At 45.2% G+C, this 16,934-nt stretch overlaps 1 protein-coding gene across 1 annotated transcript in view; it reads right to left on the reverse strand.

The window, feature by feature from the left end:
• LOC137561137 (tetraspanin-15-like) overlaps positions 1 to 16,064 on the reverse strand; it is a 248,321-nt gene extending 232,257 nt beyond the window's left edge. Inside the window, exon 1 of the mRNA XM_068272398.1 lies at positions 15,917 to 16,064. Coding sequence (XP_068128499.1) covers positions 15,917 to 16,003 — 87 coding nt within the window. The 5' untranslated portion in view covers positions 16,004 to 16,064. The remainder of the gene's footprint in view (positions 1 to 15,916) is intronic.
• Positions 16,065 to 16,934: the final 870 nt, after the last annotated feature.

Genomic DNA, 16,934 nt, shown 5'->3' on the forward strand with positions numbered 1-16,934 from the left:
AGCAGTTTTTGCCCACCGCTGATGGTCACCTGGCTTTTGTAGTAAGATTTGGTGGCATTAGCATCCACCAAGCCCCTAGACTCTCTACAGGCCCTAGGCAGCTGCCTAGGTTTGCCTTGCGAATGATCTGGCTCTGCCAATGGCCAGCAAACCCCAGACCATAACAGTCTATAAGTAGCTCTGATAAGTGGTCACTTATGGCACATCTCAGTGGCAGGGTATTTGCCCTCTTACGGTGGCCACTAATGATCCAATCTTTTGTGTCCAATCTTACCAAATCTGCGTGGTAGAAGGGTAATCTGAGTGAATATATTGAATACATAATTTAGGCCGTCCCTCATATTACATAGAAGTGGTAAGATTGTACAAAAAAAGATTGGATCATAAGTGGGCACCTTTGGAAACTGCACAGGCATAGTTTTAAGGGAACATGTAGGACAGTGATGGCTAACCTTGGCACTCCAACTGTGGTGGAACTACGAGTCCCATGAGGCATTGCAATACTCTGACAGCTCCATTGATAACTCGGGAGGCAGATGCATGATGGGATTTGTAGTTTTGTCACAGCTGGAGTGCCAAGGTTAGCCATCACTGATGTAGGATATGGAAGCTGACATATGTATTTGCTTTTAAACAAAACTCAGGTGGCTTGCAGTCCTGCTGATCTCTTTGTCTGCAGTAGTGTCTGAATCACAACACCTGAAACAAACGTGACTAGTTCAGTCACATGTCAGTCAGTCAGAAACACCTGATCGTCATGCTTGTTCAGGGTCTATTGCTAAAAGTATTAGAGGCAGAGGATCAGCTGGACAGCCAGGCAACTGGTATTATTTAAAAATAAATAAATATGGCAACCTCCATATACCTCTCACTTCTGGTTCTCTTTAAACACATTACTGTAAATTGCTTCATCTATCCAAGAATGCCTGATGGTGTTCAGTGCATATTTCTTATACAGTATAATCTCTTATAGTAAACTATGATATAGTAACCATCCAGGTCCTGGCCTAGCACCATTATAAGTACATACCTCCCAACTTTTTGAGATGAGAAAGAGGGACACTTAAAGGAAACCAGAGACGAAGCACCCTTGTGTATTTTATAGGGATGGGACGAATCCACAATTTCTTCGAATCCGAATCCGGATCCGAATCTAAAAAGGTTCTCGAATATCTCGAACCTTTCGAATCCCGAATCTAACGAATCCTGCACATACGAATTGTGCGATCCGTGGTATAGTTGCCCGCAGTATAGGTAGCGAGGTAAAGGTGCCTTCAGTATAGCTAGCTAGGTATGGGTGCCTTCAATATTGGTAGCTTTCAGTATAGGTAGCAAGGTATAGGGGCCTGCAGTATAGGTAACAGGGTATATAGAGGCCTTAAGTATAGGTAGGTATGTAGGTAGGTATAGGGGCCTTTAGGTAGGTAAAGGGACCTTCAGTATAGGTAGCAGGGTATAGGGCCTTAAGTATAGGTAGGTATGTAGGTAGGTATAGGGGCCTTTAGGTAGGTAGGTAGGTACGTATAGGGGGCCTTTAGGTAGGTATAGTGGCCTGTAGGTAGGTAGGTAAGTATAGTGGCCGGTAGGTAGGTAGGTAGGTAGGTAGTTAAAGGGACCTTCAGTATATGTAGCAGGGTATAGGGCCTTAAGTATAGGTAGGTATGTAGGTAGGTAGGTATAGGGGCCTTTAGGTAGGTAGGTATAGGGGCCTTTAGGTAGGTAGGCACGTATAGGGGGCCTTTAAGTAGGTAGGTAGGTATAGAGGCCTGTAGGTAGGTATAGGGGCCTTTAGGTAGGTAGGTAGGTACGTATAGGGGGCCTTTAGGTAGGTATAGTGGCCTGTAGGTAGGTAGGTAGGCATAGTGGCCGGTAGGTAGGTAGGTATAGTGTCCTGTAGGTAGGTAGGTAGTTAAAGGGACCTTCAGTATAGGTAGCAGGGTATAAGGCCTTAAGTATAGGTAGGTATGTAGGTAGGTAGGTATAGGGGCCTTTAGGTAGGTAGGTACGTATAGGGGGCCTTTAGGTAGGTATAGTGGCCTGTAGGTAGGTAGGTAGGCATAGTGGCCGGTAGGTAGGTAGGTATAGTGTCCTGTAGGTAGGTAGGTAGTTAAAGGGACCTTCAGTATAGGTAGCAGGGTATATAAGGCCTTAAGTATAGGTAGGTAGGTATGTAGGTAGGTGGGTATAGGGGCCTTTAGGTAGGTAGGCATGTATAGGGGGCCTTTAGGTAGGTAGGTATAGAGGCCTGTAGGTAGGTATAGGGGCCTTTAGGTAGGTAGGTATAGTGGCCGGTAGGTAGGTAGGTAGGTAGTATAGGGGGCCTTTAGGTAGGTATAGGGGCCTGTAGGTAGGTATAGTGCCCGGTAGGTAGGTAGGTACGTATAGGGGGCCTTTAGGTAGGTATAGTGGCAGGTAGGTAGGTAAAGTGGTAGGTAGGTAGGTGTCGCTCCCCCCCGTGCCTCCTCCGCTCACCCCCATGGCCTCCTCCGTCCCCCGTGCCTCCTCGCTCACCCCTGCATAAGTATCAACTCACCCGTCCAGTGGAGCGCAGACAGAGCGGCAGACCTCGTCCTTACTTCTTGGTTCCCTCTAGTGGCCGGACCGGCTTTTACTGATGACGTCATTGTAAAAGCCGTCACTAGAGGGAACCAGGAAGTCAGCGAGAGGTCTGCCGCTCTGTCTGTGCTCCACTGGACGGGTGAGTTGATACAAAGTATGCGGGCGGCCGGGCGGAGGAGGCGCGGGTCGGAGGAGGACGAGTGCGAGCGGCGGATGCGCGGCGATGCAGCGTCGGGATTCGGCGGATTCGTAAAGTGGAAAATGGCGTCGGGATTCGAATCCACGAATCTCGAATATTTCCTAATATTCGAGGGATTCGTGGATTCGCCGGATTCGTCGTCCCATCTCTAGTATTTTACCATATATATCAGTAAGAACATTAGAGAAAACACTTACCATGCTCTCTGTTTCATCCTCACTGCTAAAAGTGTCTGTTATCAGCTGTGATAAGAATCCCGGACTGAGCATTCAGTCTGACTTTGCAGGGAATAATTATAGCTGAGTCATTATAGCAGAGCCACAAGGGGGCAGGCTTGGGCTTGAAAAGACACCAGAGAAGACAGACTCAGCTATAATCTTTCCGTAGCAAAGCTAGACTTGAGTGCTCAGTCAGGGATTCTTATCAGAGTTGATAACAGTCAAATTAAACAGAGAACAATGAAACAAAGAGCAGATTAGGTGTTTACTGTCATGTTCCCACTGATTTATAAGGTAAAATACAAGAGGGTGCTTCATCTCTGGTTCTCTTTAAGCCACGCCCCTGCCACACCCCTAATCACGACCCTGGCACACCCATAGTCACGCATACCATAAAGATTTCATAAGAAAAATGGTGTTTTATCATTTAAACTAATTCAACATATATATTAGCGCAGCCCAGTCCTATACAGCTTCTTGCTGCACTGCAGCTGTTCCCAAATGTCCGCCTATCTTTAGATGATTTTACTTGTAGTTCACCACCACCACACCAACTGATGGAAAACGACTCACCCTTTGTTAAGACCACTACAGGTCTAATTATCGCCTTGGGGTTATTCCCAGGTCACCCCCGACCTCTACGACCTCTTACTCTCACTGCCGACCTTGTCTCCTTGTTGTCATAGGGGTTGTGTATACCTCCAAATAAAAACTGCTCATAGCATAATACTGTTTTAAAATATTGACTTCTAAAATTTATTGCACTTACAATTTCTTCATAAAAACATCCAGCATGAGTTTTTACAGGCTCTCCCCCGTATCGGTGGCCTCTGGTGGGCTCTCTGACGACACCTCACTACTCCGGTTCGGGCGCCACGCGCTCAGCCGTCCGTCCGTCTCGGCGTCTCCCACCGCTCGTACACTCCGCGCCACTTCCTGGGTTCCGCCCTACTAGTTTCGTCACAACAGTGACTCATCAGGAGCTGGGGCCCTGATTGGTGCGTAGTGTTTTAGCTACCAGCTCCCTCCCCTTCCCTTCCTCTCTGACCAATAACAATGTTCTATTCTCGTGCATGTTAATTAGCCATGCATTCACGCTGGACTAAAACCCAGATTTATGTTACGTATAAGACACTGTCCCACATATTGAGCATAACATACATTCCTCCCTTCATATTTCCCCGCCCAACATGCGCGACTGTGCAGAGCCCAACAGGGTTCCAATAAGGTGAGATCTCGTATCACATAGAAATTACAACCTACCCCTACACGTACAATTACTATCTTTCCCCACCATCCTTCTTACTACCATACATTATTTACACAGCACAGTACATATATATATTATAGGAAAAAGAGTTCGCTCAATTATCGCCCAAGAAACAGACAAGATGTTTAGACCCTCCGGTCTCAAAGTATTAATCTCAAGCTGGCCACTAACGGTCCAATTTCCAGGGCTGTGGAGTCGGTCCAAAAATCCCACCGACTCCGACTCCTCAGTTTAGGATCCCACCGACTCCGACTCCACGACTCCGACTCCTCTAATTTGCATATTACAATTTTGTTGATTAAAAGTATGTAACATGAAATTCGTCTCTTAACTGCCAACGCTTAGGAATTTTACAAGACAACTGAAGTGAGAAGGATATGTAGGATATTTATTCCCTTTAGACTAAAACTAGTCCTTGGTAAGAGAGTACTTGTAAAAGGTACAAACCGGAACAAAGAACATCTATCAGGCCCTAGGCAATGTAAGTGTGGGTACATGTAAGAATGATGTGCAGGTACTCTGCAGGGGAAGGAGGAGATTGTAAACAGACAACACCTCTGTGTTCAATGTGCACAGCATTCTCAGTGGATTCCCTGCAGCTCTGTGGGGAGTGCATATGTAGAGTATAGTACTACTGTGTAACAAAGTAAACCTGAGACAGATTGAATTAAAGTTGTATACATACCTGGGGCTTCCTCCAGCCGCCTTCAGGATAATCAGTCCCTCGTTGTCCTCCTCCACCACCTGGATCTTCTGCTATAAGTCCATGTACTTGAGCCAGTCAGGCGTAGTGCGCATGCACACACTCTGCCGCCAGGAGCATACTACACCTGTGCAGCACTATTGCGCAGGTGCAGAATGTTCCTGGCTGTGGGAGCGGCATGCGGCTGGACAGCGCTGACTGGCTGAATTACCAGGACTCATAGCAGAAGACAGCGAGGGACTGATTAGCCTGAAGGGGGCTGGGGGAAGCCCTAGATATGTATAAAAGTTTACTTTTCATCCATCTCAGTTACCCTTTAATTTGTAGTCACCAAACCAAATTTTAATAACATATCAAATTATTTGATTTCATGAGCAAAGGAAGTGCATACATGTGCATAAATCAGCATCAATGCAGAATTATTTCCATCTCGTTGACCATCTCTATTAGTGACACGGCTACACATCAGGCTTTATTCTTACAGCATAGATGTTATTTAGTATATATAAGAGATTCCTGTGTACACATCATATATACAGTCACAATCAGATATGTATATCTGACCTTAAAAATACGAGGACTGCTTTATTGAAGCAGCACAAGTAACTAATTTTGATTGGTTTATTTCATTTTTGTGGACTAAGCACAGCTATTACTGTATATATACTGTATATATACATTATTTTTAATGACTATTATCTGAGAAATAGAACATATTATCATATTTTCTATGTTAATTACAGTTACAAATTCATTAGGAGTCGGAGTCGGTGCATTTTTTCCCGACTCCGACTCCAGGCACCCAAAATTGCACGACTCCACAACTCCGACTCCACAGCCCTGCCAATTTCTAGCGAAAAATCGTTTGAGCGATCAGAAATTCTGATCGGATTGGTTGTAAATAATCTCCATTGGTGGACACAATCGATTATGAACGAGTGAAAAAAAAATGTCGCCTGAATGAATTTTTGCCGAACGAAAATTTGGATTTTTTTGGTGGTCGTGATAGATAGGAAGCAAAGATTGGTAAGTTGATGGTGTAGTGAACGATTTTTCGTCCGATCAGAGTTTCTGATCGCTCAAACGATTTTTCGCTAGAAATTGGACAGTTAGTGACCACCTTTATAAAGCACAGTCTCAGAGGAAGTGCCACTTGGCGCGAAACGGACACCAGGCTCCCCAGTGCCTGCACTCACTGCTTACTCTCCCCAGATTGTGAACCTATGTACAACTGCTTTGATGACCTGTACCATAACATTAACACTTTTTTGCCAGGTTACATTTACATTTATGCAATCTGCTATTTGTATAGCCTAGAGCACACAGCTTTAACCACTTGATCACCATTTGCATATACCATTGTAGTGCCAACTACACATTTTTCTTTTGTAGCAAAGCACAGAGTAATGTCAATAACTGTCCCTCAGAGGAGCTCACAATCTAATCCCAGCTGTAGTAATTACATAATAACCATAGTTTAAAGTAACTCTCCAGACTAAAAATCTACTCAGCAGCACTGAAAAGGCTTGGTGTTTCTTTAAGTTTCACAACATCAGAACTTAATTTTTCTTATCCAAGCCTCATTTTTTGGCTGCTCAGAAGCTAACCTCCGCCCATCAAAGAAAACTGCCTGGGCATTTTTCCCATGATACTGTGCAAAGCATGATGGGATTTCTGATGTTGTTGTTCTCATTGCCTAGCAACTGGGAGGGGTGATCAGGACACAGGACAGTTGGAACTGTGGGCCAGATTTATCAAGAGTGTCAGACAATATATCAGTAGGTTTGCAGAACTGTCTCAGACAACATGCAGAACTGTCTCAGACATCTTAAAGGGAACCTAAACTGAGAAGGATATGAATTGTTTCAGTTAAAATAAAACCAGTTGCCTGATTCTCCTGCTGATCCTGTGTCTCTAATACTTTTAGCCACAGCCCCTCAACAAGCATGCAGACCAGGTGCTCTGACTGGAGTCAGTCTGGATTACTACATGCTTGTTTCAGGTGTGTGATTTAGCCACTACTATAGCCAAAGAGATTACCAGGGCTGCCAAGCAACTGGTACTGTTTAAAAGAAAACATCCATATCCCTCTCAGTTAAGGTTCCCTTTAAGAAATCATTAGATAGTGCAGATTCCTTATAAAACTGTTGTATAATAGGAGGAGCAAGGAAGGTCTCTGACAGTGCAGTGTGTGAGGGGAATTGTTGTTGCTGAGGTAACCAACACACCTGCTGTATTAATAGCAGCAGGCTCTGAGGAGGAATTCAGCAGGTGGGAGGAGCACATCACAAATCATGTCTAGCCTGCACTCTGCAATCATGTCTAGCCAGCAGTTCTACATCTGCAGAACTGCTATCAAGCACTTCTTAAAGAGACACTGAAGCGAGACTAAATCTCACTTCAGGTCTTATATATAGCAGGGGCACTTGTGCCCCTGCTAAAACGCCGCTATCCCACGGCTTAACGGGGGTCCCTTCACCCCCAACCCACCCCCCGCAAAAGTTAGTCGTAAAATGGTCGCTGGTAATCTTCTTCCTGGAGGCAGGGCTAACGGCTGCAGCCCTGCCTCCCAGCGCGTCTATCAGACGCGCATCGCCGCCTCTCCCCCGCCCCTCTCAGTGAAGGAAGACTGAGAGGGGCGGGGGAGAGGCGGAGATACGCGCCTGACAGACGCGCATGGGGCAGGGCTGCGGCGGTTAGCCCTGCCCCAACCAGGAAGCGCTCCCCCGCTGCACGGAGGGGGTTTGGGGGGACAGGGACCCCCGTTAAGCCGCGCTATAGCGGCGTTTTAGCAGGGGCACGCATGCCCCTGCTAGCTATGAGGTCTGAAGCGAGATCTATTTTCGCTTCAGACTCTCTTTAATCTGCACCAGTTTCTGGAGGGATTTGCACTTCTCTTAACTGTAGTGCAGCTCTAGAAATTCATGCTAAACTGCCACTATTACCTTGGATTTAAGAAGGATCTTATTATCATGCAGAACTGTTCTCCCTGCTTTTTAGAACAGATTAAGAAGAAAAAACTGTTGGTAATGCGTTTCATAAATCTCCCCCAGTGTCTCATGCTCCCTGTCACCTCCTTTCAAACAAAAAGATGGCTGCCCTCATGAAATCAAACATTTGCCTGTGCTTTTAAAACAGGGTGGGTAAGAGATTATATTACCTATTTTAATTACATAACTAATGTAACTTAATGACAGTATGTTTATTTAGGCTTAAAGAGGAACTCCAGTGAAAATAATGTAACAAAAAAATGCTTCATTTTTACAATAATTATGTATAAATTTAAACAGTGTTTGCCCATTGTAAAAATCTTTTAAATCCTTGATTTACATTCTGACACTTATCACATTGTGACATATTTACTGTTAGCAGGTGATGTAGCTGCTGCTTGCTGTTTTGGCAGTTGGAAACAGCTGTAAACAGCTATTTCCCACAATGCAACAAGGTTCACAGACAGGAAACTGCCAGGAGTAGCATGGCCCTCAGAGTTTCTTGTGGGAGGGGTTTCACCACAATATCAGTCATACAGGGCACCCTGATGATCCGTTTGTGAAAAGGAATAGATTTCTCATGTAAAAGGGGGTATCAGCTACTGATTGGGATGAAGTTCAATTCTTGGTCATGGCTTCTCTTGAAGTTCCTCTTTAAGGGGGGGGACATACATTTTTACTGCATGGTGAGAACGCTATGAACTGCCACCCAAAAAATCTACCCTTAATCCACTGGCTTCAAGTGCAGTACTGTAGTATATTTTCTCCCTCTGGATGCAGGAATGAACAGTGAGCAATTGATAGCAAAATAGTGTTGGTAAACTGCTTTGAGCATTACACAGCTAGTGGGGGCAGCAGTCTGATTCTCAGTCAAATGCCTTCAAAAATCTGGTTGAGTAAGACAAGGTATCATAGTATATCAATTACTATTACCCAATTGGTGAAACCATTTTGTTGTGGGATCAGGCCATCATCAACTGAGCAAAGCTGATTTTCACTTGTCAGTCTAGTAATTTTACAAACAGCAGAACGTGACACTTCTTCCATGGAATCACTGAACAAGCTGCTTCTTATATGTTACGGACAGAAGCCGCAATCTGGCTGGTCAAAACGGGAAATAGCTGGCTGATGTGGCCAATACACAAAATACAGACTTCTTTTGGACTTTGCCCGACCAGAACACAAAATGACTATGTGTGGCCGGCCAAGTCCCAAAGTGTCTTCTTTGCAGCTACCTCTTACCGATCCCTGTGTTCCCCCAACACCTCTGTTCCCCTCTAGTCACATCCATAAACTGCACCTGGGAGCAGGGGGAACACGCTGTGCAATACCAGCAGCACATGAGGCTGCAATAGAAAGCTGGAGAGGCCGCACAGAGGCGCGCTGCTGGGATAAGCTGCCCTTTCATTTTCCCATCACAGCAAGAGGACACAAGGAGTAGTGGAGTTGGGAGGGAGTGGGGAGCAGCATTGAGAGGACACTGAGGCGGGTCAAATTACTAGTGGAGAATCCGTATTACGCTAGCCATACACAAGTCAACCAAACATTACATTTTCTTTATTTTCCTAATAACTACAATTGGTTGTGTAGAAAAATCTAATGTCATTTTTCTCAATCGAGAAAAATCAACCAAACTTTCCAAAATTTTAATCTGCTATGGTAGCGATTAGATTATGAGCCCCTCTGAGAAACCGTTAAATTATAAAACCATATACTCTGTATAGTGCTGCGGAAGATGTCGGCGCTATATACAGTGGCTTGCAAAAGTATTCGGCCCCCTTGAAGTTTTCCACATTTTGTCATATTACTGCCACAAACATGAATCAATTTTATTGGAATTCCACATGAAAGACCAACACAAAGTGGTGTACACGTGAGAAGTGGAACAAAAATCATACGATTCCAAACATGTTTTACAAATAAATAACTGCAAAGTGGGGTGTGCGTAATTATTCAGCCCCCTTTGGTCTGAGTGCAGTCAGTTGCCCATAGACATTGCCTGATGAGTGCTAATGGCTAAATAGAGTGCACCTGTGTGTAATTTAATGTCAGTACAAATACAGCTGCTCTGTGACGACCTCAGAGGTTGTCTAAGAGAATATTGGGAGCAACAACACCATGAAGTCCAAAGAACACACCAGACAGGCCAGGGATAAAGCTATTAAGAAATTTAAAGCAGGCTTAGGCTACAAAAAGATTTCCAAAGCCTTGAACATCCCACGGAGCACTGTTCAAACAATCATTCAGAAATGGAAGGAGTATGGCACAACTGTACACCTACCAAGACAAGGCCATGCACCTAAACTCACAGGCCGAACAAGGAGAGCGCTGATCAGAAATGCAGTCAAGAGGCCCATGGTAACTGAGCGGACTGCAGAGATCTACAGCTTAGGTGGGGGAATCTGTCCATAGGACAACTATTAGTCGTGCACTGCACAAAATTGGCATTTATGGAAGAGTGGCAAGAAGAAAGCCATTGTTAACAGAAAAGCATAAAAAGTCCCGTTTGCAGTTTGCCACAAACCATGTGGGGGACACAGCAAACATGTGGAAGAAGGTGCTCTGGTCAAATGAGACCAAAACTGAACTTTTTGGCCAAAATGAAAAAACGCTAAGTGTGGCGGAAAACTAACACTGCACATCACTCTGAACACACCATCCCCACTGTCAAATATGGTGGTGGCAGTATCATGCTCTGGGGGTGCTTCTCTTCAGCAGGGACAGGGAAGCTGGTCAGAGTTGATAGGAAGATGGATGGAGCCAAACACAGGGCAATCTTGGAAGAAAAACCTCCTGGAGTTTGCAAAAAGACTTGAGACTGGTGTGGAGGTTCACCTTCCAGCAGGACAACGACCCTAAACATAAAGCCAGGGCAACAATGGAATGGTTTAAAACAAAACATGTCCATGTTACACTACAGTAGTGGAGAAGGGGCGCCCCATTCTATCTACTAGCCAGCGCACTTCAATTGTTTGGATCGCCCAAAGAGAGTGTACAATACGACACCAGCTGGGTGGAACGCAGGGAAGTAGCCTGTGCAGCGTGTGAGACGCACTGGAGGAAGTGACGTCATCACGGAGGAGCAGAGAACCGGAAGTCGTTGTGGGGTGAGAGACGGCGTTGTGAGCCGCTTCCCCGCCGCTGATTCCTTGAGGAGGCTCGTTTGGACTAACTACTGGAAGAATACGAGCCACCCAGAGCTGATGTAGGACCAGGACCAGGACACTATAGCTATTCATGGGAGATAAGTTACATGAGGTGAGATAGATACAACAGGCGCTCATAGTCGCGGGTGGAGTATCCAGAGGGGTGTTTCCCTTGAAAGAGCAAGACGCTATTGGTAAATTAGGTGAGAGAACATATACCTGACCGACTCAAATAGCTGCAATAACGTCGAGGACTCTCTGTCACTCTAGTGGAGATTTGAGGATAGACTGTACTTATCCCCAAACAGAACAGCTATAATTCCTGGATTCCAACTCTTTATCCCCATTGCTGGTCTGTACATGTGCGCACAATTTATATATTTTATATTTTACATTTTTTATTTTTTCAAGTGGAGAATACCTATCGGTATATGCACTTGAGGGGAACCAGGACGCCCATGTGTGTTGGTGTAGTAATAGTGAGTGTTAATAGTGTGTCGGTATGGTGTTACGGATGTGATGAATGTCAGTAGGTTTTTATGTATATTTTATTGCGAACTCAATGCAGTATAAATAATAAAATAAGAGATTTTCAATCCCATATAGTAAGAATCTATTTGTCCAGCGCACCTCTCAATATATTGCTAAAACATGTCCATGTGTTAGAATGGCCCAGTTTAAGTCCAGATCTAAATCCAATCGAAAATCTGTGGCAAGATCTGAAAACTGCTGTTCACAAACGCTGTCCATTAGGCCTGAACGATTTTAGGAAAAGATTGAATCGCACGACTTCTGTCAGAAATTGCGATTTCGATTCGATCTACGATTTTCTTCAAATGATGCTTTAGGAGGCTGTAAGCCTCATTCAGAATTCTACTGTACAAAGGAGGCGGGCGCTGAACTGTGATCCTGTAATTCCATTTTCTAAGCCTGATTGCCTGCCACACTATTTTTAACTGACAGGCCCAGCTAGCAATGGAGGATGAGGGAAAACAAGTGTGTGGAGGCTCTGAGGTAAAATAAAAGTAAAGCTTTACTTGCCGGTGCACCGGCTTCTTCCAGCCACCAAAAGTCTACCTGAGGCAGCTCTGTTGTTCCACTGTCCTGCAGAGGGAAATGAGTGAGAGCCTGTGGGCGGAGTCTGATGCTCGGCGCCACCCAGCTGATGACACGCTAGGCAGAGGAAGAAGAGGAAGAAGCCAAAAGAGCTGATGACGGAGGAGAGGCGGCGCACAGCGCAGGAAAACAAGAGCCTGTGGGCGGAGTCTGATGCCCGGCGCCCGCCCAGCTGATGACATGCTAGGCAGAGGAAGAAGCCAAAAGAGCTGATGAGGAGGAGAGGCGGCGCACAGCGGGAGAATGAGGTTTGCAGGCGAACTGCCGGGAATGAGAGTCACTGAGAAGCCGCGACTTGTACACAGAGCGGCGAGGGGGAGTGCAGAGCGGGAGGGCGCAGGATATCGTAAAAAAATCGCCACTCTGACGATCACGGAATCGCCGTATCCGTGATCGCGATTTCGGTTTAAAAACGATAAATCGTTCAGGCCTACTGTCCATCTAATCTGACTGAGCTGGAGCTGTTTTTGCAAAGAAGAATGGGCAAGGATTTCAGTCTCTAGATGTGCAAAGCTGGTAGAGACATACCCTAAAAGACTGGCAGCTGTAATTGCAGCAAAAGGTGGTTCTACAAAGTATTGACTCAGGGGGCCGAATAATTATGCACACCCCACTTTGCAGTTATTTATTTGTAAAACATGTTTGGAATCATGTATGAGTTTCGTTTCCACTTCTCACGTGTACACCACTTTGTATTGGTCTTTCACGTGGAATTCCAATAAAATTGATTCATGTTTGTGGCAGTAATGTGACAAAATGTGGAAAACTTCAAGGGGGCCGACTACTTTTGCAAGCCACTGTACATACTAAATAAAAAGGCACTAGTTCCCTTTAGGCTAGTTTCACACCAGAAACCAGCGTCAGCCATGCAGTGCGTTGCATCATCAAAAACAGGCTTTCAGGGAACACCGGCCAAGCAGGAAGTGACACGCGCTTGCCGTCACTTCCTGCTTTGAGTATGTGGAAGTGCACAGAAACGTAGTTAAAATACACTTCCGGGCATGCTGTCCACCTAATCAAGTTAGCTGAATTTCCCTATGAGGTCTCCTACAGGGTCCCTTCATCTAGCGCTAATAATAATAATAATAATAATCTGCTGACAGATCAATTTATAGAAAAATTTGAATAGTGTATGGTTTGATTTTTTAAATGATACAATCAATAGAAAACTCATTTGACATTAAACATGTTCTTCTTAATTTACTGACATCATCTGTCCTTTCAAAATGCAGGGTAGCTAAAATAGGTGGCTGTAATGTGTGGTTAATTTACTGTTATTTCACCAAACACCACTAGCCATAGGTGGGCGGCAGGCAGTCAACATAGCTTTGTACTGAATCAAGCAGTGAACAGCGAGGGGTTGTTGGTGTCATTAAATTTTTCATCAGATTTCTGCCAAACTTTGATCAATAGCAAGTGGTGTAAGGTGGTAATCCAAGTAAACAATCTATACCAAACAGATATTGACTGTGTTCCTTTGTATAAGGCTATGATCACACTATGCAATGTCGTTTTTAACTGCATGGCAACACGCTGCAATGATTCCACAATCGCCGCTTTCACATTGTCTCATAGACTCCGCTGTGCGTTATGTTGTTGTAACACAATGAGCTGTGCGCCACTGGACATGGAGCATGTTTTGTACACTTTTTAAATAACTAGTAACAAGGTACCGTGTACTAAAACATGCAGTTCACCACCACAGTTCCATTGTGATGTATCGCAAGCACACAGTGACAGATTAAAGGGATACTTAAAGTGGATCTGAGATGAACTTTTACTCATTGCATAATTGTGTTCCTTTCCTATTGTTTATAGGGCATTCCTCAAGCCAAATACTTTTTTGTTTTAATACTCCAATTCCCTATAAACTAAAAAAGCCCCGCCCAGTTTTTCAGAGAGCCTTGGCAGTAGCAAAGGCTCATGGGAGCTCAGTCTGGGCAGGAGGAGGGGGAGGTATTTCTAGCCAGAGATTTCAGAGGCAGAGGGGAGGAGGGAGGATTAGGTTTTTTTAGTCTGAGTGCTGATGGTGCAGATAAGCCTGCCTCTGTGTAATGTTTACAAACAACATGGCTGCTGTCATTGTATCACAGGAATAAATAAACATATTCTATTAAAGCTGTTTGCAGCTAGATTTGCTGTTTAAACTATCTAAACTTTACATAAGATATATAGACAAGTTACTTGTTATAGTTAGTTTTCTATCTCGGATCCGCTTTAAGTCATAAAATAAAATAAAAAATTCTTACCGAGGGCTTCTACCGACTCCCTGCAGTTGCCCTGAGCCCGAGCCGGTACTCAAGAATCTTCTGGTGCCCTGCCGCACCTCAGTCTCGCTTTCAGCGACTGAGCCTGTCGCCAGCCATTGCGCCTGTGCAGCCCCTGGCCACACGCATCCTCATTTGCATCCTGTGCAGGCGCAGTACGAGAAAATCTCTATGGCTGCCAACAGGCTCAGTCAACTGAGCCGTGGCAGGGGACCGGAGGATCGTTGAGCACAGGGCAGTTGCAGGGGGGCCGGTAAAAGCACCAGGTATGTAAAACTGCCTTTGTTATACGACATAAGTATCCCTTTAAGTGTGAACTTAACCTAAGGTCCCTTCCCCACCCGTGAGTTGCTGATCACCTTATCAGAAACGCAGTTATGTGATCTGCAGGGACATCAGAAGCATATAATCTTCACAGTGGATTCACAAGGCATGGTATGCCGACTTGAATTTATGCAAACACACAACAATCCTATTCATTATGACTGAATCGGATCACAAACCCATTGAGCAAAATTGCATGAGGCACTTTTACACTAGCTAACATCTGCAGGGACCCAATTTCATGCAGGCGTTACAAAGCACGCCATGACAACATGAAATTGCACTTCAAGGCCTAGTTCTAATTCACCCTACAAGTAATCGTTTTAGTCGTGCAATTAAACACTCCAGGAGGCGTTGTGTAACTAATGTGAATGGTAACACGAAAGTCAATAGATATTCAGGTTACCTTGCTGATCGCATACTAAATGCGAGCAGTCAGAACGGCACAGCTCCTAGTGTGAACAGAGCCATAGTAACACAAGGCCATGACTGTCAATGACCACCTGCGCTGCGGAGCCTAAACCGTAAAGTGTAGGCGGCAGGTCTAGATTTTGTAAAATCCTTAACTTGATCAGTATTACTGAAGGCAATTGATTAGCTCTGGTTAACTGATTGGCAAGTCCAGACAATGGTTATCTCCTGCCAAACTTCTGCTGGGTTGATAGACATTCCTCTTAGAAATGGGAGCTTACATATTGGCAAAATGTCAGGCTTGTGGCTTTCACACACAGCGTATGTTATTATTGTATCCCACGTTTCACCGACAAAGGCTTTGCCACTAATACGTGTGCACGGCCATTGCCCAGCATTCTGCTGACCTAGTTTCGGTTTGCCCAGTCAGTGTATTCCCGCCGGTGACAGCTCTGCCTCCCATTGCGGCTGCTGTGAGGTGAGCCCCTTTGTGACAGTGACATTCGTAGGAGACAGCCGCGCTAGCCACTCCCCCACCTCTTCCCATAGCAGCACAGAGACAGTATCCCATTCCCTTCCACTACACGGCTAGCAATACGTCCCCACACGCTGGCAGCATTATTTTTATGTACAGAAGACAGACACACGCGATGTCATTCACGCCATGCAGGGATTGGCGGGCACAGCCGCCCCGACCACACGCAGCCACCTACCGAGAAGAGGGTGGAGTAGAAGGACAGGGAGAATTTGATGCAGTAGTAGTAGCGCACGTTCCAGATACGGGAGCTGCTTCCAGCCATGGCTGCTGATCACACAAACAGCGGCGTCACCCCTTCAGTCATTGTCTGCGATCACACAGCAATCCCCAGCACTTCCGTGTGGAGAAACAGAAAGTGTGTAGGGAGGGGACACTGATTAACCCATTCCCAGCTGTGATAGTATCACCTGCCATTCACTTCCACATGTGATAGCTGCATTCACTGGTTCCTCTTACATTTCACTTTCATTTTATGTGTAGCAATCACTCATCCTATCCTTATCTAGTTCTATTTGGCCCCCACTAGAAATTGCAAATTAAAATCTTAAAATAAAGCCTCATCTACACGTACAATTTTCTGCCAGATCGGATATATTAGATAATTTCCAACATTTCGCAACAATTTTGCAAAATAGATCTGAAACAATATGGACGTCTACACACGATGTGATTTCTTATTAGATCTATCTAATAAATCCGTCTATCTGATGGAAAATTGTACCGTGTAGATGAGGCTTTATGCTGGGTACTCACGATATGTTTTTCCGCTCGATTTTCCACCCGATCGGTTTTTCTGCAGCATTAGGCTCCGTTCACACTTGCGTTTTGCCATGCAAAGGACCGGATCCTGATCGGATTCTGATCGGATCAGGCTGCCATCCGGATCTGTAGGCAAAAAATAGCGAAATTGAAATAAAAAAATGTTGGGGTCAGCAGAAGGTGCACCTGTAGAATCAGGTTTCTCCTCTGTAGGCCTCACCTCCACCTCCGACATTCTGCCAAACAGCTCCAGCACGTCTGTCACTGCTGCTCCACTCCAGACATGCTTGGCCCATGTGTCCCCATCCGAAATGGCCGCTTGGATACGCATAGGAAGTGGGGTAGAACGTCAGGTGTTTGTAGGCAGTGTGTTCTGTGCCTTCCGTTTCCCATTGGTTTCTGTGTTCCGGATGGTGCTGTCAGGCTCAGGTCCG

The sequence above is a fragment of the Hyperolius riggenbachi genome, chromosome 3 (genome assembly GCF_040937935.1).
Source record: "Hyperolius riggenbachi isolate aHypRig1 chromosome 3, aHypRig1.pri, whole genome shotgun sequence".
Lineage (NCBI taxonomy): Eukaryota > Metazoa > Chordata > Amphibia > Anura > Hyperoliidae > Hyperolius > Hyperolius riggenbachi.